Below are 23,748 nucleotides of genomic sequence, written 5' to 3'. Positions count from 1 at the left end.
TTTTAAATCCTGTTCAGGTTCATAGGCCCTTAAAACATGTGTTCATAATATTTTGATCGTAATAATAATATAATATAATTAAATAATAATGTAAGACATATAATAATCTGAATATAAGATGACCTCCCAATAATTAGTTTCTGTATATGGAAAAAATATATTTTTATAACTTTCTAGGTGTAGAATTTAATTATCAGAGAGTTGTGTTGAATTTGTCCGCCTTCCACTGCTACAACAGGGAAAGTAGTGGATACAGAGGGGGAGTCAGGTGCCTGAGATGGTCAGGTAGTCCCCTTGCCCTCTACTCCCCCCACCACTTCTTCCCTCTGCCCTGTCCCTCCCCTCCTTACTGTCAAACCCTACTAACTCCCAAAGCACATCGTTCAAGTGAGCTGAACATGTCAGAGGGGAAGTGGACAGAGGGGAGAGCAGCAGATGCCTGCCCTCCCTGGAAAATTTGACATGGAAGAAACTAAACAACACTGACTTTGAAATAAACCTAACTATAGTAATGCAAATTATTATAGGTACTACAGACTTAGTTGGTCCAGAATTGACTCATTTTAACTTGTTGCAAACTGCTGCAAGTTTAAGCACATACTCCCTAAACATACTTTTGAATACCACTTTTTTACCTTCTTTTATATAGTAGAAACTGCTTGGTACTAGTCCACAACCAAAAGGCTCGTGACTTATATTCATATAGTGCATTGGGCAGGTCCCCAGTAGAGGCAACAATGTTTCAAGCCATGGTTATCCCACAGCCCAGCACTACTCAGCGCTACCCCCCCTCTCCCAAATAAGTCACATCCTAATTAGCTCCCCCACTCATGAGTGGAACTGGGTGTTCCTGTCTCAAGTTCTGGGCCTCTCTAAAATGTGTATGCAGATGAAGCTCAGGGCTGCCTGGTCCCTCTCCGCCCTGTAGAGAGCAGAGCTACACGAACCACGCAGGACAGGCTAGGAGAGGGGACAGCAGAGGTTCTCAGCTACATAAAAGTTTGGTGAAGTTTGCCAGACATTTAAGGCTGGTGAAGAAACAGGAATAATTGGAAATGGGACAGAAAGGCACTTCTCAGCTATGGGAGTGAAAGAGGAAGTCAAAATATATTTGGTGTAGTGGTTCACCATGACTTGAAAAAGAGTTAGTGCTGAGGGGGACTGAGTACAATGGGCACTCTATCTTATTCAGAGGGGCTGCACTAACCTTGGCTTGTGGTATTAACCTGGCCCAATATGAGCAAGATATTTTATGGGCATGGTGAACCTGGGCTGTATTCAGTCACCTTCATAGTTGCTTTCCATGATTAAGCATATGATAGACAATGCGTTTAATGGGAGGGGGGAGGCAGGTTGGTATGTGAATATAAAATGAGGGGCTTTTTTTACTAGGTGTATAGCTTATTTTATTTTATTTTTTACTACGTGTACAGCTTATTTGTTCAAATCTAAGATGACCCCCCCAATTATTAGATTGGAGATATTGAAAATGATCAATTTAATTTTCCATAACTAGAATCTAGTTGGTGGAGGGTCTTTTTAAATGCATCTTCCCACTGCTGCCGCAGGGGAAATGTAGTGACAGGGGAAACAGTGGCTGGGGGACAGCAGCCTGCACCATGCCCCTTTCCCCCGCTATCTTGCTCTTGCCTCTTGTGCCTGCCTCCCTGCTGTCTGTCCCTCCCTTAGTGCCTTCCTCCTCCTAACCTTTGCCCCCCTCACATTTGCAGCTGTTCTTCCTGTCTCAGGGGGAGCTTGAGACACCAGGCCAGGCCAGGCCAGGCAGTAGCAGTGGCTCTGGCTTCAGTCTCCAGCCTCAGCCAGAGTTGGGATTGGGGCTAGGGCCAAAGCAACTCCATGCACCTTTTCCCTGTGCTTCCCCTGCTTTGTGTGTTTCTTTCCCCATGCTCCACTTCCCTTGCATCCTAGGCATCCCTTTCACCATGCCCCTTCTCCTACACCCTTTCTCTGCACTCCCCTCATTCCACGCATCGCTTCCCCATGATTCCCCTAGCACTACATACCTTTTCCCCATGTTTCCCCTTGGGTGATGTTTCAGTAGACTACTTACACTTGTTAATATTCATATTTTGATCAGATATTGATGCCCTCTTCAGGATCCATCTTCTATTTCTCCTGTGTGCCCAAAATGCTGGCTTAATTTCAGGATTCCAGCCACCGGTTTATATACAGTCGAAATTATTTTATAATAGAAATTTAGAAAATATATCTTCGATCTGCCATGATGAAATTTGAAGTTAAAAACGTATCCAAAAAAAAGGCATTAAGACATCTGGGGAAAAAAAATGGGAACTGACATTAGAAGTTGAAAAATAGCCTTTAGGAAGTTTAAATTCAATATAAAAAACAATTAATTTTATTTTTTGATGTCAGTTCTCGCAAGTAACTTGCCTTAATGTATAAAGTGCGATGTAACTTAATAAGTGATGATTTCTTTTATGCTGTAAAGTGAATAGGTATTAAACCACTGAAAATTTTGTGCTGGTTTTTTTAAAAATTGAAATGCATGTAGACCATACATCTCTGAAATGTTTTAGTTCTCCACCCTCACCTATTAAATACACTCTAGGGGGATGAAGTAGAAAGTTAATTGGTTTGAGAGAAATTGGTTTGTAGAAACTTCTACTGGTTTAGGAAAAACCTATTCTAATACCCTTTTTTGCAAGATGCATAAATCTCCCTTTAAAAATCTGTTTTAATGGCTTTGTGTCAAAGTTGAATACATAAATGAAGACGAATAACTCCTGCATGCATTTCAATTCCAGAATTATTATATATTAGTACATAATGTATCTGACTCAATACCTGTGAATCTTACTAGCAAGCTGTGCTGTAGATTATTAAATAGATGATGTGAATAGCATGTTTGTGAGAAAAGCAAAGCTAGGTGGCAGTGTGGATTAATACACCAGTCTTCTCCTTGCAGTCAGTAGCGGTATTTATTACTGCCACCTGTTGACCCAACAGCCCCTGTTTACAGAGATAATCTGCATTTTCACTGGATTGCTCAGTGGTGGTTTTTTTCCTCCCTTGTGGTTTTTTTTTTTCCCCTCCTCTTGTTTGTAAGATTTTTCTTCATCTTTTACTCTCACTTCTAGTGTCCCTTCATTGAGAAGCAACATGAAAAACATAGTATAATGACATCATTCAACCAGCATTGCATTGCATTTCTCCCCTCCTCCTTCCTGCATGGTTCACTCTAGCTTTCCCTCCAGTGTTGGTTGTGTAATTTTCTGGGTTTTTTCCACTTAGGAACTTGACTCAGGAATTCAGCATCAAGCTGTTTGCTTGCATGCTAACAAGCTATATGAGTGACCCAACTGTAGGTTTGAAGGCAGGTTATGTAGTCACTACTTTTCAGTTTTCTTTCAATGCAGGTGCTCTGCAATAATAATAATAAAAATAATAATGTTGTCCCAAGGCCAAGGTACTGGTATAATGACTGACTTCTTAAATAGTGATGTTTTTATAGTTCAAATGGTCTGCAGTTTTGGCTGTCTTTTTCACATGTTGTGTTGATGTTTCTAGAAGCTGGAACTGGACCGGTTTATGCTTTATGCTCATGGACCTGACCTTTGCAGGGAATCAGACCTCCGCCATGCAATGGCAAACTGTTTTGAAGCCTTGATAGGTAAAATACATACTCTCTGTGGATGCATGCAAGTCTGTGTGCACATGTATGAATGTGTGAGATATTCATAATATCATGAATATTCAGCTGTACAGTGATTTAATTTTCTTGCTCTTTTGTATTATCATTTGTAACCTCCTCAATGCTCTAGCACTTTCTAGCTCCTCCATGCAGTCTTAGAATTTCATGTGACCAGCTGGGAATACTTCTTTGTCCTGAACACCTTAGAAATTCCTCTAATACTGCATTTCTGTTAAGGTGGTCAGGGATTCAGGATAAAGTTGCACATGTGAAAAAAATGGGGAAACCTCTCAAAGTAATTTTTTTAACTGTAAACAAAAGAGCTTTATATTGTAACTTTGCTTCTTGGCTATTCTCCAGTGAGCATGTCTTTGTAGACTGGTCCTATCCTTAAAGCTTTACTTGCATCCATTATTATCCAGATTTAGCAGGCAGTTGCAACCAAGTCACAGAATCTTATTTTCTTTGTCTGCTTGTTACTTCTTAGTTACTATTGTGGGTGGAACAGGCAACAGCCAAGGGAATTTTGTTGGCCTCTTTTCCCCAAAGACAGCCTTGGCAATTCAGCAGCTTTAGGAAAAAGAAATATATCAAGTCAGCTTGAAAGGCACTAATATCGTATTCTGTGATTGACTGCTCTGAATCCTGGACAGAAGTAACATTTGCAGTGCTATATGTGCCTTTATAGTACTACGGGAGTTTAGCAGAGAAGTATTCATACCCCTTTTGTAGCACTTACACCATTTTTGTAGCATAAAAGTGCTGCTGATTGAAACAACAAGCTCTCTATAGGTCTGCAAAATGTAACGATAGAGATTGTTTGTGGAAAATGAACCATATTGTGATGTGGGTCTCTTGAGTCCCCTAGCATCTCACAGTGATCTGCTCTTTCTTTCTCCCCTATGACAGGGAGAGGGAGAGAAAGCAGAATGAAAAGTTTATGAGCTCTGCTTCAATGATCAGCAGTCACTAGAACTGGAGAGTGGGAATCCCTGTAAGCATCTCTGCCTCAGTCTTCCAGTTTCAGTAGGGGGAGGGAAGGCATAACTGCAGCCCTCTTTCCACAAGGGCCTACAGTAGGCTCACTGATGAACTTTTCTCCTAAGCAGCCCCTTAGTTGAGCAATACTTACAGCACTATATATTATTATGCCCCAGGTAACAAGTATCAATAAAGAGGGAGAACCATAGAATGTGTCTGCTGTTATCAACCAAATTGGATAAAACGAGGCAGCAGACATAAAGTCTTCATTGGATTTGTCACAGGAAGGCTCTGCTTGATATCATATTTAATTTATAATTCCTTTTTTATTCCTTTTGAACAGAAATAAACAAAATCTGCTGATAAAAACATGCGTAGCTAAACCTAGTCATTCAGATTTATACTTCGCAATCGATAATTCAAATATGTTGAGTAGAGTATTGACTGTGTAAAATAACTCTTGTTCCAGGCCTCTCTCAAGCTTTTTGCACTGCACTAGCTCCTAATGTATTTTATGCTGGCCCTGAAAAATATACTGTCATTTGCTTAGACGGTAACAGCTATATGCATTCTGCCTTGGGCTATAATGCATTTCATCTGATCAAGAAGTAAGAGTTCCCCTTTTAACTGTGCTTCACTTTTTCATGAACGCTTTGATCTTTAATTTACAAATAAAAAAAAGAAACAGAAAAATGATCGCTAGATTTGTATCTACTGGTATTTCAAATGTTTTCTGCTGGTAGGAGGTGGTAGTTGTTGTATTGTGGGGAGCTGATTTACTAAGAAAAGCAGGCCTGCTATTACAAGAAGTTACATGTGCAAGTAAGGTTTTCTAGGGCTGTCTAAGAAGCAGGAGGTTGTCTGGTGTCGGGGAAGGGAAGCACCTAGGACTCCTCCATTTAATGTTAAGAAATATTAAATGACCAGGGTCCTTTTCACTAAACTAAAAATGATGGCCAAAAAATAAAAGGAGTACTCTGGTGTCAATACTAACATAATTTATTTCTGGCAAGCTTTTCTACAGATGCCACACACCATTGTTTGTTATTAGCCATTCTTGTGGTTATTTTTGGAAAAGCTCTAATTACTACTTGTTTTGGAATAGGACTTGAAATTTGGCAGGGGTCTGACCACTGTGGAGGGCAGTGCCTTTTGCACTACCCATAAAAATATTGTGTACGTGTGCCCAAGGAAAAAGTAAACACTTGTAGATGATTTGAGACCAGTGTTTGGTAGCTAACCTAAGGAAATCCATGCTATATCTACTATTGCTGTCCTCCTAATTTACCCTCTGTTTTACACACATTGGCTTCATATTCCCTTAAATCAGCAGTGGGCAACTTTTTTCTGGCAGTTGGCTAGAATGTCTCAGCTCAGGTTCAAAGCAGGCTGGTGCTAGGTTTTGTCTGCTACAGCTGACTGCAGCATAGCATGGGCAAAGTTCCCTGCTGCCCAAGCACAGCATGATGCAGTACAGCACAGACGAAGTCAACCACTGCGTTGGCTCACAGCTCTGCTGGCCGTATCTAGCCTGCAGGCCATAGTTTGCCAACCTATGTTGTCATAAATTACATGCATATTTGTATATGCCTTCTGTGCATGTGTATAGCAGATAACACACAGGACACTATCCTAGTTGGAGCTCTTGGATACTAGCTGTTACTAGTATTATTTTTTGTCATTCCCCTTTGATCTTGCTCTAAAGCATTCATTTTAAACCATGACCCAAGACATAATTTTGGAAAGTAAATGAGGGGCACATGCCCTCTCTGACTGGGCCGTCCCCGCCACTGCCAGCAGCTTCTGCAGGTGCTCGCCAGCGCCATCCCCGCCACTGGCTTCTGCGGGTGCCCCCCCAGACTCAGGAGGCACCGGTTGCCCATGCATATATATAATGTAAAAGAGAATTTTAGCTATCTGATGACTTGAAAACATGTATAACGTAGGATTACAGGTAACTTCTTCTGGCATATCATTTGGTATTGCTGATTTACATTTGTGGGATTCTAAAAAATTATTGCTCTTTTTACCTGTTTTATACTGTCAATATTGTCAGAAATTATATTCTTTATTGCTTTTAGAAAAGTTCATTTTTTATTTTAATTATTAGCAGTAAAATGAAAAATTGTAATTTAAAAAAATCAGTCATCAAGAGAGGAGGTCAGGAATTTGAAATATCTTTGTATTTCTATATATAACCTTTCTTCTTTCCTATTTTGTAATGTGTCCCCCATATAGGTGCTGTTTACCTAGAAGGAAGCCTAGAAGAAGCCAAACAATTATTTGGGCGTTTACTGTTTAATGACAAGGTATTTGTCATTTTTTATGAACTGAATCACTTCAAATGAAATTTTGTTTGTTTGTTTGTTTGTTTTTAATTTTGGCAGTTATATGTATTAAAACCTGATTTTTAGAGATCAGGATCGGAAAAAAATATTTCTGAGCTTGGGGTCAGAGCTATTGAATAAAGCACAGTATTTGGTGGTAGCAAGTTTGCTGGTCCCATATAAAACAGGATAACTTTTGAATTAGATGGTGTTTCTTCAAGAGAACAGTGTTTGCTCAGGGTATAAAGAGCATACAGTGCATGAATCTTGAATTCTGTTTCAAGAGTTTTACCACCAATGGTTTGTGCTAGAGACCTGAAGGTTCATTTGAACTGCAGACCTATGTAAAGGGGTCAGTATATTTCCAAATCATAGAATTACTGTTTTATCTGTTTAATTGCCTTTTTAAAAACTAAACAGGAGATTACATGCAAAAAACCATCTGCAGTAAAAGGTAGCAGTCAACGGAAACCTTAAGTCTGCCATTTCCTAATTCCAGAGTGTTTGCCTTTGCAATCTCAAAATCTTTTAAATGTCAAGTTTTTTTGTTCTGTTTTGTTTTATGTAACATATAACTAAAATTGGGAATTCATGAGTGCATGGTTTTCCTAGTATGATTATGAAATGGCCTGTTTTTTCCACAAGGAAGACAGCTGTAAATGATTTGCACAGATCATGCACATGCATTCTTGATAGAATTGTTATATCACATCACACCATTCTGTTATCTTTATATCCTACATATATAACAAAAACATAGTTTTAGATGCATCTTAAAAATTTTATTGGAAGTATATTTTTGTATTCCGGCTATTCTTAGAACGGTGTTTCAGCTGTATAGTTAAGTACTCTTCCATGTTAGAAAATGTTGTTTACATTTACATAGTAGCTACCCGGAAAATATACCAGATCAGTGGGTTTCAAACTGTTTTAGTCGTGTACCCCTTTACCTGGAAAATATTGCTGCTCATACCCCTACGTCTGACACATCTCTGGTTGCTTATTACTTAGGAAGGATCTTGACACTGACATCAATATGTGGCAGCCCCATTATTCACTGTGTGTTGACCAATCAGAAGCTTCACTGCCATTATTAAAATTTAGACATGTACTCTTTGGGAAAGCACTACATACCCATGGGAGCTTGCATAGATAATGTTTGAAAACCACTGCACAAAGACTAAGTAGAAGGCCAGTGAGAGTGAAAGTGTGGTTCATTTATAACAGGGATGCTTAAACCCCAGGCCCACAGGCTAGATCAGCAGAACCATGGCATCTGGCCCAGAAGGCTTCCCATAGCTTTAGAGATTTGGTAGCATGGGTTTGATGGCAGTTAATACTGCCATCCCTCCACTACTGCCAAATTAGGGCTGGGACTTGGTCATCTTACATGTTTAAGGAAGACCTAATACTTACATGCCGAGGGTATTTAGGTATTAACTGCAACGTAAATGATGCAGTGCCCAGGAATGAATTAATTTGTTTTTGTTTTTTTGTAAGGTCTGTAGGCCTATGAAAAATAATGTTTGTTAGAAATAAAACTATTTTGTAGTGCACTAAAACTCAGTGTTTATATGCTGTTGAGTGCCTATAATGAAGGAAACCAACATGAAATACAGTATTTTCTTAGTCTTAGCTTTTCGTCACATTTAAACTGGATGCTGAGAAGTTGTGGAAATGAGTAAGACCAACAACCTAAACAAATTATATGTGGGGGGTTTTTAACTTTTTAAACCAGTTTTTAGTTGGTTCAAAGGTTTTTCTGCCTTTTTGACATAAGCTAATTGGGAGAACTACAGGCAGTTTGAATAGTGAATACACTGTTTTCAAAATTAGTTTGCCAGCAGTATTGAATTTGCAATAAGCAGAGTCAGCATCTGAAATAGTTCAGTATTTCAAGTAATGACATTTTATTTAGTACTGTGGAATTTGTTAAATGACTCCCCTGAGCATTAAAGGCATCTCTCAATGTTTGCAGGACCTGCGGGATGTATGGCTTAATTATCCTCTACACCCACTCCAAGTAAGTGCGTCCCTTTCTATAATAAATTTCATAGCTCTGTTTTATTTCCGAAGATGCTTTTCATAGCATTCAGCTGTCTTGACACCTTTAGAAAATTTACTAACAAGTAGCCAGATGAACATATATATTTGCCTTTGTGAATTTTTGTAAATAATGAGCCTCCGACTCTTTGAGAATTAATCATTTTCCTTTCCTTGGCTTGGATTTGATATACGACTGGAGTTACAGCAAGATAAATCTACTGAGAGGTAGCATTTTGACTTCTTCCTGTTATCCCTGTACCTAGAAAAAAGTCTATGAAAACAGTTTCTGCATATAATTCACTGGCCTTACCATTTTGATATTAAGTTAATCATAGGAAGTGTAAGGAATTAAGGAATTGTATTGCAAAATTTTTGCTCTAGTGCTTGATCCACAGTCATTCCTGCAACTTTGGTGTGAGATGGGGTCTGGGATACTGGGGCAAATCTGAAATCTGGCCCTCTTTCCTTGCTTGTTTGGGGAAAATCTGAAATCTGGCCCTCTTTCCTTGCTTGTTTGTGAAATCTGGTTGGTTTAGTCACCGTCTTGAAGACCTTGAATAAAATCCACAGGATTCCTGCGTGGGGACATTGGGCAAGTAGTTTAGCCTCTCTGTGCAACTAACATTTCAGAAATTAAAAGCTACCTGAACAATGTCTTTTTGAATTTGGATTTTGGTTACTACTTTTCAGTTTAAAGGAAAGACGTAGTAATGGAACTTTTGCCTGCATCTTGATTATCCAGGCATCAACCCAAGTATGAGATGGCCATGCACAGTCTACCATTGCTTACAGATGGCCACCATTTTGCAGTAGACTGCTGTTCTCTGAAGGGATCTTTACTCTGAATATACGGTAACCTTTTTTCTTTGGTTTGCACTTTTTTTCTTTGTTACAGCTGCAAGAATCCAACACTGACCGACAGCTCATTGAGACTTCTCCAGTTCTCCAGAAACTAACAGAGTTTGAGGAAGCAATTGGAGTTATTTTTACTCATGTGAGGCTTCTAGCACGTGCCTTCACCTTGAGAACTGTGGGGTTTAACCATCTGACTCTGTAAGTACAAAGTTGAATTGCATGTGTAACTCTTCTTAATCTCTAATATTTCCTCAGTTTTCCCTTCTTTAAGAAGCAACTCTGTGGGCATGTCTACATGGGCAGTTAGTTGTGACTAAATTTACTGCGTGTTAGCTTAATGCACAGTAACTGATTTTTGGCAGGTGTCTACAGGTGCAGACAGTTGGCAGCACTTGGCAGCCATAATGAAGCCAGGCCCAGCTGCCAGAACTTGGCAACCATCTTTAAAACAGCCCCCACTCTATGCTGTCTGGCAAGACACTTCCTCTGTTGAGAGAAGCAATGTAGCATGGACACAAGCGGCACGTTGGAGCTCCGCTTCTGCCCCAGCTGCACTTCCCAGCCATGCCTGCCCCAACTCCTAGCCCTGGCACCCAGGAACAAGTCCCCTTATCCTCCTAGCCACCTCAGTTGTTCTGCTGTCCCTCTGCCATCACCAGCATCTGGCTTATGGCCATCTTGCTTTGCCCAGCTCCCCCACACACAGCAGCTGCCTTAGCAACCATTACATGCCCTCCCAAGGCCCCTGCTGCTGTCAACCATGATGATCCAGGAGGTTAACACTGGGGCTGCCATTGCCCTCCTGTCCCTCCAGCCCTGCTGCTTCTGTGCTAGCTGGGACTGGTGGCAGTGTGTTGTACAGCATGACAGGGAAGATGGTCAGTTCCTTCAGGATGACCTGGGGCACCTTTGCTGACACTCACTTGGCCCTGACATTGGCCAAACTGGCTACTCCTGCCAGCCTGTGGTATGTGGGGCACCTGTTTGGGTGGGTAAGGCCACCACTGGGGAGGCCATCCTGGAGGGTGCCATACACCTCAGTCTTTTTTTTGCCCTGGAGTGGGGGGGCTGTGGGGTGAGGCTGCATGGGGACAAAGCCCAGGAGCAGGCGGCTAGCATCCCGGCTGTTTCCCTATGGGTCCGGGGACCATGGCGGGCTAGTCCTGTGCTGTGATGCCAGAGGGTGCTTCTCAAGGGTGGGCGATTCTGCCTCTGGCTGCCCAAGTCCAGGGGCAGCATCCCTGTGAGGCACATCTGGGTCTCGTGTGTATGACCTTGGGACCAACGGCGGGGTTGTGCCCAGGCAGGTGGTGGACCTCAGGTGGGGGCTAGGCCAGGGGCTTCTGTAGGCTGAAGGCACCTGAAGACCTCCTCCCAGGCTCAGGTGGGGGCCTCCTGCAGGGCAACAGCAGTGGGGGGCATGCACGCAACCACCAGGCCCAGAACAGTGTCCAGGACCCAACAGTCGTTGTCTTTCGCCTCCACTGCCTGTGCCTGGTTGGCCCCTTGCTGCCTGAGAAGCTCAATCTGCTCCTGCTCCAGGCTCTCCATGACAGCCCAGTGCTCTTGCTGTGCCTTGTCCTGTGCATCCTCCTGAATGGTTTCCCAGATAGTGTTCTCTACCCATCACTTCTCCTCATGGGCCAAGTCCTCCCTCCATCACGAATGCACTAGTGCCTCCTACTTCTCCACCACCTCCACCAGGTGCTGGAGTAGGAGGGTGTGGTCCTGAGTCTGCTGCTGGTGCAGCCAGCAGGCTCCACAGCTGAGTGGCAATGACATGGAGCCTCCATCCCTATTAGGGCTAGTGGGCTCTCCCCTGTATCCAGATGTTGGCCTTGCAGAGGGAAGAGGCGGAAGGTTTTAGTGAAAGTTTGCAACATTTCAGAGATAAGATGTTCTGCACCAGGGGCTGTACACTGCTTGGCCTTAGTTTGGGGGTCAGCTGTGCACGGGTGCTCAGGTAAATCTGGCGGGTTCAGGCAGGTCCAGGCCCAGGCAGCTACTGGCCAAGCCCCCCATCCCCAGTTGCTCCCCTGGGGTTGGCAGGCAGTTGGGTGCCAGTTTCAGGCACTTTGCCTCCCTCATCTCTACCCAAAGTGGGCCTGACCAGACTCCTGGAAGCATGTGCTGCCATGGGTCTAGACCCTGCTCCCTTCCTTCCCACCACCTGCTGGCCAACTGCTCTGTTTCGCACTGCTGCACAGCCCACGGTGCCTAGGCTTGGGGCACATGGAGCTACCAGACACCTGGGATGGGGTCTGGCCATGCCCCTACTCTCCCTGATGAGAGCCAGCTCCTCTTTATGCCACCACTGCACCCCAAGCATGCTCCTATTGTATGTGCCCCAGGCAGTGCATGACGAGCTGTTTGTACAGGCTGAGGGGTACCCAGTCCTCCTGCTGCTGATCTTCCTGGTGCCATAGGAATACCTGAGCTCCTGGTTTGACCTCGAGCCATGACAGCACTTGGGGGCAAGCCTGGGCTGCCCCACTACCTCTGCGTGGAGGATTACCTGTGGCAGTGCTACATGTCCCTGCCCTCCACTGCCAAGGAGAACTCTGCTGCTGACAGCAACACCTTCCTTGTGTTGTGAGAGTCCCATGCCCACCCAGATGTGGGGACATGGACTGCTAAAAGTTTTGAACTGTGTCCTGCCTCTCTTCATGCTGTGGGGTGGAACCCAGGGCCATGGGAGTGTGCACGGGCCAGGCAGGGATGGGGGCCAGGGGCCAGGATTTGGCCTGGGGGGCTGGGAGGGCCCTTCCCCCCCAGTGCAGGACTTACCACGTGGCAAGGGCTGGCAAGGATGGAAGCTCAGTGCGGGCCTCCCCATTGGTAATGACAGCTGGCTGCATCCAATGTCATCAGCCTGTGGTGCGCAGTAGGCTGACACTCAGCCAAGAGAGCCCCCCACTGCCTCCCAGGGAGGAGGTGGCGGTGGTGGTGGTCAGTTGTATCCTGGCTGGCCGCTCCTCATTGCGGAGTTTGGGGTTGCGGAGCTGTCAAGGCAGCCATGGCTTGGGCTCCCCAAGCTACTAGTGGATGCAGCAGCCAAGAGGTGGGTGGGGCAGGGTGCTGAACACCTGAGGCCACCTCCTAGAGTGACTTGTCTCTGGAGGGGTCAGGGCAGGCCAGGGGCTCAGGCAGGCTGCCCCTGCTGGTGAACACTGCAGGGTTGTGACCTGGATCACAGGGTGCCAAAATCCTGGTCAGCTGCCGCGTAAAGGGCATGGTCTTGCAGGTACAACTGGGCCAATGATTGTGGTCAGTCACGGCCTCCCGCTGTTCTTGCAAGGCCTTGATCTTTATGCGGCACTACCGCACAGACCAGAAGCGCCCCTCGCTCCCACAAGCTGCCCAACAGGGCATCATAAATGTGGGTGTTTGAGTACCGCCCCATGCAAACTGCCTCTGTACTTCTGCATCACCCCAGAACTCCGTGAGGTCTCCAATCGCCTCCTGGCTGTAGTTGGGGCCCTGGATGGAAGAGTCAGGTGTGTGCAGGTATGCAGGGACAGGCCTGGATGGGGAGGACATGCTGGTGGTGCATCCCACACCAACTCTCTGGGCCCCCGTGCAGCTGTTTCTGTGTGGCCAGCCCTGGGCATTGGGCAACGGCATTCAGCACAAGGGCAAGACAAGGGATTGGGAGCCATGTGGCAGAGGCAGTGGGCCACAGCACCTGCCAACACAGGAGACACTGCTGGGATTGAGCAGCAGGAGGGAGCAGGTCAGAGACAGCCAGCCAGCAGCCCTGGAGAGATCTCAGAGCTGGGCAGGGGTCCTGTGCAGTGTGCCCCAGGGCACAAAATTGCTGTAGGCTTTTATAGCCTGCCACAGAGGCAGCCCAGCCCTGGGCAGAAGAAGCTCCCAGGCAGGAGCCTCAGGCCAGCCCCTCAGTGGCTGGCAGACCAAGCACTAATGTGTACACGTGACCCAGCACTAAGCTGTGTTACTATGCATTAACTAATTGCACTTATTTAGTTGTGATTAGCCTAGTTTACTGCACAGAAAGGGTGTGCACATGTAAATGCGTGCCCATACAGCATGGTAAACTAGGCTAACGCCTGTTAATGTTTCTTGTGTAGACGTGCCCTGTATGATTTAATTAGAAGCAGTAGTGCAACCTGACTGGAGTTACAGTAGACAAACATAGAAACATAGGACAGGAAGAGGCCTCTCAGGCCATCTTATCTAGTCCCATGTTTGCTTTTTGCTGCAGGTTAGCTAGCCACTTTGGACACCACTGAATAACAACATCAGTTGAGTTAAGAGAGGTATCAGTTCCTCATTCGTTGCACAGTAGTTAAATAGGTTTGAATTGGCCTGTAGAATGAAAGGAAAAGAAAGTAAACTCATGCTTTTTGAGGCATGTACCATCTGTATGTTCCATATTTGTACAGCACTGAACACAAGAGTCCATGATGTAGGCTACTATAATTCAAGTACAGTAATGTGTGATGTGCTCTCCAATTCTGAGTCAATAATGGATTTAGACACCTGTCCTTTTAATGTTATACATGAACAGATCATTTCCTGCATTGCCAAATCTCTGTAGCATAGCTAGGGATAGACGACAGGAGCACTGATCTAGGGGGGCACAAGAGTGGCCACCACTGCCCCAGCTGACATTCAGGGTACAAAAACTGCTTGTTATGCCTCTGCCAAATCTCACTGAAGGCAACTAGTTTACCAACTCTTTTTCATTCAGGAAATTGTAGCATTGAAGTCTTATTCCTTATAACCATATTACTGACTTGTTTTCTTCAATTAATCTTCCATCTGCCACCTAGTAATTTTGTTTGACTGTACCTAACTTACTTGCTTTCTTGTGAAAGTCAGCCTAGCAATTGAATTTTTAATTTATCTGGTTAAGACCAGGAAATTGCCTTAAATGTGTTTAAAAATGAGCTGGACTCTCATTTAAAATTACTCTTTATAGCTCTGTGTGTGTGCGTGTGTGTGCACGTGCATGCGTGAACACTTCTTTTTTTGTCCTGAGTGCTTATTGATCTTATTACATTGATGTTTCGTTTTTTTCAGAGGCCACAATCAGAGGATGGAATTCCTAGGTGACTCCATAATGCAATTGGTAGCCACAGAGTACTTATTCATACATTTCCCTGATCATCATGAAGGGCACTTAACGGTGAGGCTGCCATCAATCATGTAATCCTGCAGAGTAAATGTGAGATAGACAAAAATTACAGGAACAGCTAGTAAATTATTCTGGATTTGATTAATAATCTAAACCTCAGCCCCCACTACTTTTAATAAAGTTTTGTTTATTCTGTATCAGACAATGAATAGAAAAAAGTGACTTAAAATCCATGAAATATTGTTTGTTCTCTCTGTAAAATGGATCAATAGCTCTAATAAGCACAGTGATGAACTTGGTATACTTGGAATCTAGCAGACTGCTTGTTTAACACCCAAGTGTTTGAAAGAGATTTATTTCAATAGACATCTTACATGAATTTGTATTCATATTTATGAGCCTATTGAATGTGCTGGCATTTTTTATTCAGTTGACATTTTGCAATCTATTTTACTCTGGCCTGTCCATTTTTCTCAGCCAAGAGCTGCTATGTATCATTTTTGGATTTAATTTCAAAAGTTATTGTAACCAATTATTGTTTGCTCACAGTGTTTACATAGCCCCCTTCTCTTTAGGCACTCATGAACCAAGGTTTTGACACCTTTGAGCCACTTCCAGTATTGCAAATGCAGGTGTTTTAGCAGATAGTTTTGCTGATTGTTAAACTGCTTGAGTATTTGCAAGTGAATGTATTGGCTAACTGGGGAAGGGAGTTAGACTATGTAATTTTCTTAAACTAGAAAATAAATAGAAGTGCACAAGGTGTTACACATGCAAAGTAAAAGCAGTACTATCCTTGGGTATAGTTAAATTTGAAGACTTAAATGAAATTTGAGTGACTTGGGTAATGAGTACTTTGGATAGAGCAAACAGGGGTATATCGACACTTTTATATAGTATCGCCTTAATGCCTTACCTAGAATTTTGTGCTCAGCTACTTGGTCAAGGATGTCCATGTGATAGTAACAAGATAAGAACAAGATTGATTCCCAGTGCAGCGTGAATGTGTATGAAGAAAGACTTGAAAGTTAATCATCTTTATATTGAGAAAGAGAAACAGAAGATGGTTTGTAACACCTTTCAAGTAGCTGAAAGTGACAAAATATATGTTACCAAAAAAGAAAGGGATAAAACAAGTATCTGAAGATTTAGAAGGAGCAGTTTAAGTTAGAAATTGAGGAAGGCATCTTATCTGACATTGCCCAACATTATAGTTACTGAGTGTAAGACAAAGTTAACTGTGTACTTGGAATGAACTACAGTTGAGCATACTTGCTGAGCTGTAACTTCCGTGATGGATCAGATTTTGTCTTCTGAGCCTGTCAGAGAATTACAAATGCTCTGTCCTTCTCCAATTGCTAAAAAGGTCCTCACCAGATCTCAGCTACATAGGAAGTGAGTCCTGATATGAAAAAGATTGAGAATAACAGGACTAGATGAAAAGCAGGTTTTTCTATCTTCAAATTGTATGTATATGTATATAGAAAGATGGATAAAGAAAGATGTAGCTAGCTAGTAGATGTGTCTATGTATATATAGACAGATATTTAATAGTAATAATATATATATGCATTATTAATATCATTGTGTGTATATAATATATATTATATATACATTTATATTATAACGTATATGTATAATATTATTGTTAAATAGTTGTTTTACCTCAGTCCACAGCCCCAAGGAGCCCTAGTCATATCTAGAAATCTGTCCTGCTAAGTGTTGTGCAAACACAGAACAAAAAAAGAAAAAAAACCCCTATCCATGTCCCATAGGAACACTTTACTTTACATGTCATAGTTGTTCATCATTCCTGTTTCGTGGATCCCATGTTTAAGTTAGATTTGTGGTGGCTTGTTTTGTTTTGTTTTTTTTGAAAGGGTGAATCCTGTGAAGCAGATTAGTATGTGGAAGGGCATAAAAGGAAGTTGGAATGGCAGGGAATGATACTCTTGTTCCTGCCATCAGCCTAGTTTATGGAGATCAAGTTGTGAATGTCTGCTTCATACATCATTGCCAAACAAATTATGAACATACTGTTCTTTATTTATCTGTTGTCAAAGATGAACTATCAAGCACTGAAAATAAATCTGATTTTCATAAGCTCAGTTGACACCCTAGAGCCAGGTAGCATAAAACTTGTATCTAATAAGCTGAGCAAATGTGACATGGAACTCAGATGGGGGCGCTCTGTGTGCAGCTTTGCAGAACTATTTTTTTATTAATATTATTATTAAGCAAAGGAGCTCTTTTCCTCCAAGAAAAGGGCTTCTACTTCTGTTTTAATTATAAATATCTATTTTAAAACTCTGTAATACAGTGATCAGGTAATACAGTGATCAGGAACTCCACAAGGTAATTGTTTTTTGTGTAGCTCTGTGTCTAAGTAGACTGTCTTATGTCTAACTCCCAGCTCAGTCATCAGCTATTATAACCTGATTCTCTCCTGAATTGGTCTTATTTTATAACACTAGGGCAGGTGATCAACTTCTGTGCTAACTTACACAGCTGGATCTAGTCAGGAATTTCTATCCCTACTCTGGCATGCTCATCCCTGGAATAGTTAGTAGCTTTGCTAGTTGTGTAGCACTAGACTGTATTACTTTTAACATAGACTGCATTTTTGTTTTACAGTGGGAGCAAGTATTTATAGACTTCGGTTGTACACAGTAGATAGCCTATATAGACTCCAAGACACTGAGCTTGCTTATTTATACTTGTGCTGAAACATTTATAATTTTCCCTTCTTCCTACCAGATAATTTTGTTGTGTATACCTGATAATTTCTGAGAACTCACCAAACAAATAGAATGATAGGGATAGAATGAACCCTAGACATTTACTTGCTGCTGTTCCCACCAACTCAATTGGAACATATTATGGCTTGTCCATTGTTAAGTGTTGCTGTATCCATGCAGCCATTACTTATTATTTGGTTTTCAACATGTTCCTTTCCTTGCATGTAAGTAGAGTGGCCTATCACAGGAAAAAGGAATAAAAGTGTAGGAAGAAAGGACACAAACAGACCCTGGAGGTGAGGTTAATGCAATGAAAAGAGATCTCCAGCAATGGAACGTGCATAAGAACACTTCCAGATTTAAGGCAGTATTTCCCAAACTTTCAATGCCTAGGGTACACCTTTTCTCCAGATTAAAATTGGCAGCAAACTTTACTCTTACATCTGAAAAGTTATAAAAGTGACACCAAATATACCTTTCTTTAAGCAAAGAATTAGTCTCTGTACCAGTGGTTCTAACCTTTTTTAGTTTCAAGGTACCCTTCCATAATTTTTTTCTAATGTTCTGGCACCCCAGTTGAAAGTCACTGAGGTCTAAATTCAGAAAAGATATGGAGAAGGCCTTGAGGCCAAGAAGGTTGAGTCACTGATCTAGCTAGTGCCATTTAAGGGTGGTGGGGGCCAGACTGTGCCCTGCTATTTGCACTGTCTGCCTCCTGCCGCCCATGATCTGTACCTCAGGAGGGCAAAGGTAGCCCTCACTGCTGCGGCTACTCCTGCAGGGTCTCACATGCCAGCAACCGCCCCTGTGGTCCCTCCTGCCGGCCCTAGGCACATGGGAAAAGTGAAGTGCAAGCTGAGTTGCAAAGCATAGCTCCTTTTGTGCATCTGCCTGTCCACCTGCTCACAACAGAACATGCTGCTAGGAGCATTGGAGGGAAGCTGACACAAGGATTGTTTGGAGGCAGGGGAAGAGAGCTACAGCAGCAACAGTCCCCAGAGAAGCAGCCATAGGTGCTGTTGGAGTAGCTGAGCCAAGCACAGGGGGCCGGACAGGGGAAGACAGCATTTGCTTCCTCATGCAGGGGTATCTTGCACCCCCTTTGGGAATCAGTGAATTAAGGTGTGCTAAGAAGAGAAATGCATTAAGTCCAAAAGGAAGGAGAATAGACAGAACCTAAAATAAGTTAGGTACAGAAGAGGAAAGACTGAAGAGCTGGTTTTAACCAATCTGCTTTACTAGTCCAATTTAATATCATTTATTGTAAATTTGTGGTTTGTGTTTACAGCTGTTGCGAAGCTCCTTGGTGAACAACAGGACACAGGCTAAAGTAGCAGAAGAGCTGGGTATGCAAGAATTTGCCATCACTAATGACAAGACCAAGAGGCCTGTGGCTCTTCGGACTAAGACTTTGGCCGATCTGTTGGAATGTGAGTGCTGATACAGAAAGTTAACCAGATTTGTAAAAGAATACTTAAAAAGACAAGCCTTTGAAAAATGGGGCAAGTGTCTTTGTAACTTAGTAACATTATGAGTATACTGAGCTAACGTGGAGCTACCAGCTGTTATTTAGCAAATACATTAGCCATTTTCCTCAAGTCTTTCTTCAGCAGATCATTTTTTAAAACAAGTTTATTATTAAAAATACATATCTTATTTCAGGTTTTCTTTGAATTATGCTGTTTTAAGACCTGTGGCTTCATGGGACAGATTTTCAAATGTTAGCTTTCATTTGTACATTCTCTGTGTACAGGAAGAAGATGCAAGATGATGATTTGCAGATGCAATCCAATGCTTATTCGTTTATGTAGCTTTAATAGGGCCCTCCAGATAATTGCAGTTATAAAACTCTGGGCTCAGAAATGAATAACCTCAGTAATGCCTAGGTCAAAATTATGTCCATAAGAGTAGGACTCATTGGCAGCTGAATGAGAAGGTATGGAGTTCCAGTGAAGCAGAGGCTTTTGTGATTGACATGCTCTTGTTATTGGTAAAAGAAAAGCAAAAATAATCCTTGAGTGCAGGGGTATCGGTGTGCTTCACTGAGCTGTCTTCCAATAGGAAGTTTCAAAAGTCTATTTCCACAAAAAAGCAGTGACACTTAGAGGAAGCTGCACGAAATTAAATGACCTTTCAGTCCATTTAACGAAAGCGTTTGCTGTTCTCTTTCCAAGGCAAGTAAAATGGTAATAAATATTGTTCAAAGCAAGTTAATCCCATATCCAGTACAATTTTATACATTTTGTGAGAAGTTTAGAGCCTTTGACTCTTGCCAAATCCTTTTAGTAAATGGAAATTGTTCACAAACAATGGTGATTTATACCTAAGCATTTATACAGTATCCAATAGAGATTTATTTCTAAGAAGTCATGGTCTGCTGGTTAAATCAGAGGATTAGGATTTGGGTTTTGTTCCCAGCTCTGTAAATGACTTTCTGTGTGAACTTGGGATAGTTATTTAACCTCTTGGTTGACTCAGTTTCCTCCTGTGTATGCTGAAATAATACGGGGCTCATCATAGCAGTATTGTGAAGCCTAATTTGGTATGCTTTAAGGGCACTCAAAAATACTGTGATAGTGCTACAAAATTTGGATCATTATACTACTCTACCATGAGTAGTAATGTCTAAATATTTTATTTTTCAGCCTTTATTGCTGCACTTTACATTGATAAGGATTTGGAATATGTTCATACTTTCATGAACGTGTGCTTTTTTCCACGGTTAAAGGTAAAATCAATCTTTTTTTTTTTGCTTTCGTGTTATTTTGCCTTTTTTAAAAATCAGTGTGATTTGGGTGATTACTACAAGCTCTCAAGCTATTTTGTTGAATTATTATAGGAGTTCATTTTAAATCAGGATTGGAATGACCCAAAATCCCAGCTTCAGCAATGTTGCCTCACTCTCAGAACAGAAGGAAAAGAGCCAGACATTCCTTTATACAAGTAAGGAACTACATATTACTTATAAAAACCATTGCTTTGTTTTACTTAGTGCAAGTTGTGATCAGGTTCTGAGCCTCTTTTCCAAACACTGGCTTTGTTTTAAGAATCCATTTCAGTACGTCTTATATGCACATTGTTCTGCGATTTGTTTGAAGAAATAATTTAGCCTGCTTCCAAAATAAAGACACAAAAAATCATCCAGGTTCATTGTGTTTGGAAGTAGAACTGATGAACCAATGTTTTCTGCTCCGTGTGTTTTAACAATTGCAGGGCTGAATTAACAAATATAATGCCTTTTATATTACATCAAGCTCTGCATTTACACTACATTTTAACTGAATTTTCCCTTAGAACAGGGCAGCCCAACTTGGATACAGCCAGGGCCATGGCCCTCACTCAGGCTCACCAGTACACTCTGAGGTGGTGGCCTGCTCAGGATCTTTCCCTGCCATGTTGGCTGGCAGCAGCAGAAAAGGTGGCTGCACAGGTCCATAGGCCGCATGTTCAACACCTGTGGACTGTCAGTTGGACAGCCCTGGTTTAGAATAACATCTAATAATATGGAAAAGAGTATTTGGAATATAGAAGTTCAATGAATGGGATAAGGAAAATTGTTTAGATCAGGGTTGCCCAATCCATGGTCCACATGTTTACTTATGGCACACTCAGCTGCTTTGTTTGGCATGCAGTAGATCCGTCAGAAAGCAGGGAACCAGAGAGCAGAACAAGGGATCAGGCAGAAAATAGAACAAAGCAAGGAATCAGGCAGGGGTAAAAGATAAGAATGGCACTCAGGGAGGGGATGGAGTGGTGTGCCAGTCAAAAAGTTTGGCTCCCACTGGTTTAGATCAAGCCTTGGCTGTGAGTCAAGCGACCTGAGTTCTGTTATTGGGACTGCTGCAGACTTTCAGTATGATATCATTTAAGCCTTTTAAACATTGTGCCTCAGTTTCCCCAGATGTAAAAAAGGAATAATATATACTTCAGAGGGAAGATATTAGATTTCATAGTTTGTATTGCACTTTCACATCCACTCAAGTACTACAATGACAGGTGTAATATTACTACCTAGAGAAAAGATAGATAGATGCTATAAAAGCAAGGTTTTTATTATCGGTGTTATTTATAATGTCAAAATTGTGTATAGAATGAAAACTCCAGTACATTTTTCATGTTTACTGAAGTAAAGTTTCAGATGAAATGGAGCTGGGGGTTATAGGGAAAAATCAGTGCACTTTAGAAATGTGATTGCTGTTATACAGTAACTGATGCTCTGCACATCTGCTTTTTCAATACCTTTATCTAAGAGCTTACTCCCTTATCTTGAGAGACGGAGAAAGATTCAAAAGAAATGATTCCCGTTTCTTGTTAAAATCCACTGAGTACCAAAGACCAAATGTTTGCTTTGTTTTGTTATGATGATAAATTTATTTTTGTACTATGGTTCAGAGTTAGCCATAAACAGTTATCTTCCTATTATCTTGTTAAATTTTCTTCCCTTGGGGTTATCTGTTTCACTGCAGTCAGTCGTTTTGTGCGGTGGGTTTTGTTTGTTTATATCTGGTGTTACAGAGTTCCTTGATGCAGACTTGTTTGGTTAGATGATTTAAAAACTGATGTGCAATTGCAATTCTTGCCAGAAAAAAACAGGGTAGCGGACAGAACTCATCTTGACAGTGAGGAGAGATTTGGAGTGGAAGGAAAAGATAGAAGAAGCAGATTCATTGTGTGGCTAGGGAATTATCTCTTTCCCCTTGAGGTGGTTGCTGATGCATATCATGGATTCTCACTCAAAGGAAAGGTTGTCCCGTAAGTGACAGAAACTGTAACTTTCCTTTGCTGGTAGGACAAGTTGTTTGTACTGTGATACTTGCCACATTGAGAAGCAGCATATCTAATATCAAATCCCCATCAAAGCTTCTTATCTCTTCAGATTTCATGGGTCATTACATAGGTTCATTTGGTTTAGTTGGTCCACAACTATACTTGTGCATGCAGCTCAGATTGGATGCACAGAAGTGAAGCAACTGTATAAGCATTGTTGAATTTTTGCCTACAGATCATGGCTTGTTTTTTAAATTGGGCCTGTGGAAAACAAAAAAAAATGTTTAACAAAGATAAAGTGTATGAAAATATTTTGGTTTTATTGCACGCAAACTTACGTTATCTTCCAGTTAAAGTTATGTATACAAGTTAGCAGTCAACCCTATTATGTTGTGTCTTGCTAATCTTGCTAAGTGGACTGAATAGAATAAAAGCTTTATATATTCCACAAACAGATTATTTTTTAATGCCATGAGCAAACATTAGAGCACACTGTGTCTTTCTTATTTCAGGACTCTGCAGACAGTGGGACCTTCTCATGCCAGGACATACACGGTGGCTGTTTATTTCAAAGGAGAACGAATAGGATGTGGTAAAGGCCCAAGGTATAGTAACACTTTATTAAATGATTTTAATAAGTGAATTTTATTGTGGGCACTCAGGAGGACTCTCGTTAACCACAGAAGTAGTATGAGTAGCAACTCTGCAACCTCTTCTCTGCTTTATCTTTAATGAGACTATGTCTTAATATCTGTAAACAGTTCACTCTGCTCATCTGTTTAGCCCCAAGCTGCTTAGAAGTTGGACAGTCCCAATTTAAGAGGCAAAGATGTCCCTTTACTGATCGCTATGGCTAGGTACAGACATTTAAAAAGAATGAAGTTGCAAGGTTTTCTGTAAGCGGCATAGTTTAGTTTGGTAGCAAACAGAATACACGTTCATCTTTGAAAGGGGCAAATCTTACCAGGTTCTGCCACTTTTAAATTAGTCTGTGCACTGAACTTCTGTTCTGTTATGGGTATAGACAGGTTTCCGATCACTTACAATGGTAAAAGTGTAATGTCTGTACCTGGACTATGAGCAATCCATCCATTTCTATTATTTGTTGGCACAGGAATAAATATTTCATAATGGTCTTAGAGAATGGTACATACTTCTTGTTTTATAGAAGTATCATTGATTTTCTAGCATTCAGATCCCTTAGTTTTTCTTCAATTTTTTTCTCTTGGGTACAATATCTGATTTACTAAAGAATTATGA

The 23,748-nt window shown here is 41.8% G+C and overlaps 1 protein-coding gene across 1 annotated transcript in view; it reads left to right on the top strand.

Moving 5' to 3' along the window:
• The window catches only part of DROSHA (drosha ribonuclease III), a 107,180-nt gene that overhangs the window by 75,987 nt on the left and 7,445 nt on the right, over positions 1–23,748 (top strand). The window contains exons 23-31 of the mRNA XM_090049953.1: positions 3,550–3,652; positions 6,893–6,963; positions 8,960–9,004; positions 9,923–10,080; positions 14,929–15,034; positions 19,010–19,151; positions 20,367–20,449; positions 20,561–20,664; positions 23,001–23,093. Coding sequence (XP_089906079.1) covers positions 3,550–3,652; positions 6,893–6,963; positions 8,960–9,004; positions 9,923–10,080; positions 14,929–15,034; positions 19,010–19,151; positions 20,367–20,449; positions 20,561–20,664; positions 23,001–23,093 — 905 coding nt within the window. The remainder of the gene's footprint in view (positions 1–3,549; positions 3,653–6,892; positions 6,964–8,959; positions 9,005–9,922; positions 10,081–14,928; positions 15,035–19,009; positions 19,152–20,366; positions 20,450–20,560; positions 20,665–23,000; positions 23,094–23,748) is intronic.

Source organism: Crocodylus siamensis, chromosome 5 (assembly GCF_052110815.1).
Source record: "Crocodylus siamensis isolate JL-2025a chromosome 5, ASM5211081v1, whole genome shotgun sequence".
In the NCBI taxonomy this organism is placed as follows: domain Eukaryota; kingdom Metazoa; phylum Chordata; order Crocodylia; family Crocodylidae; genus Crocodylus; species Crocodylus siamensis.
This window is presented reverse-complemented; position numbering and strand designations above follow the sequence as displayed.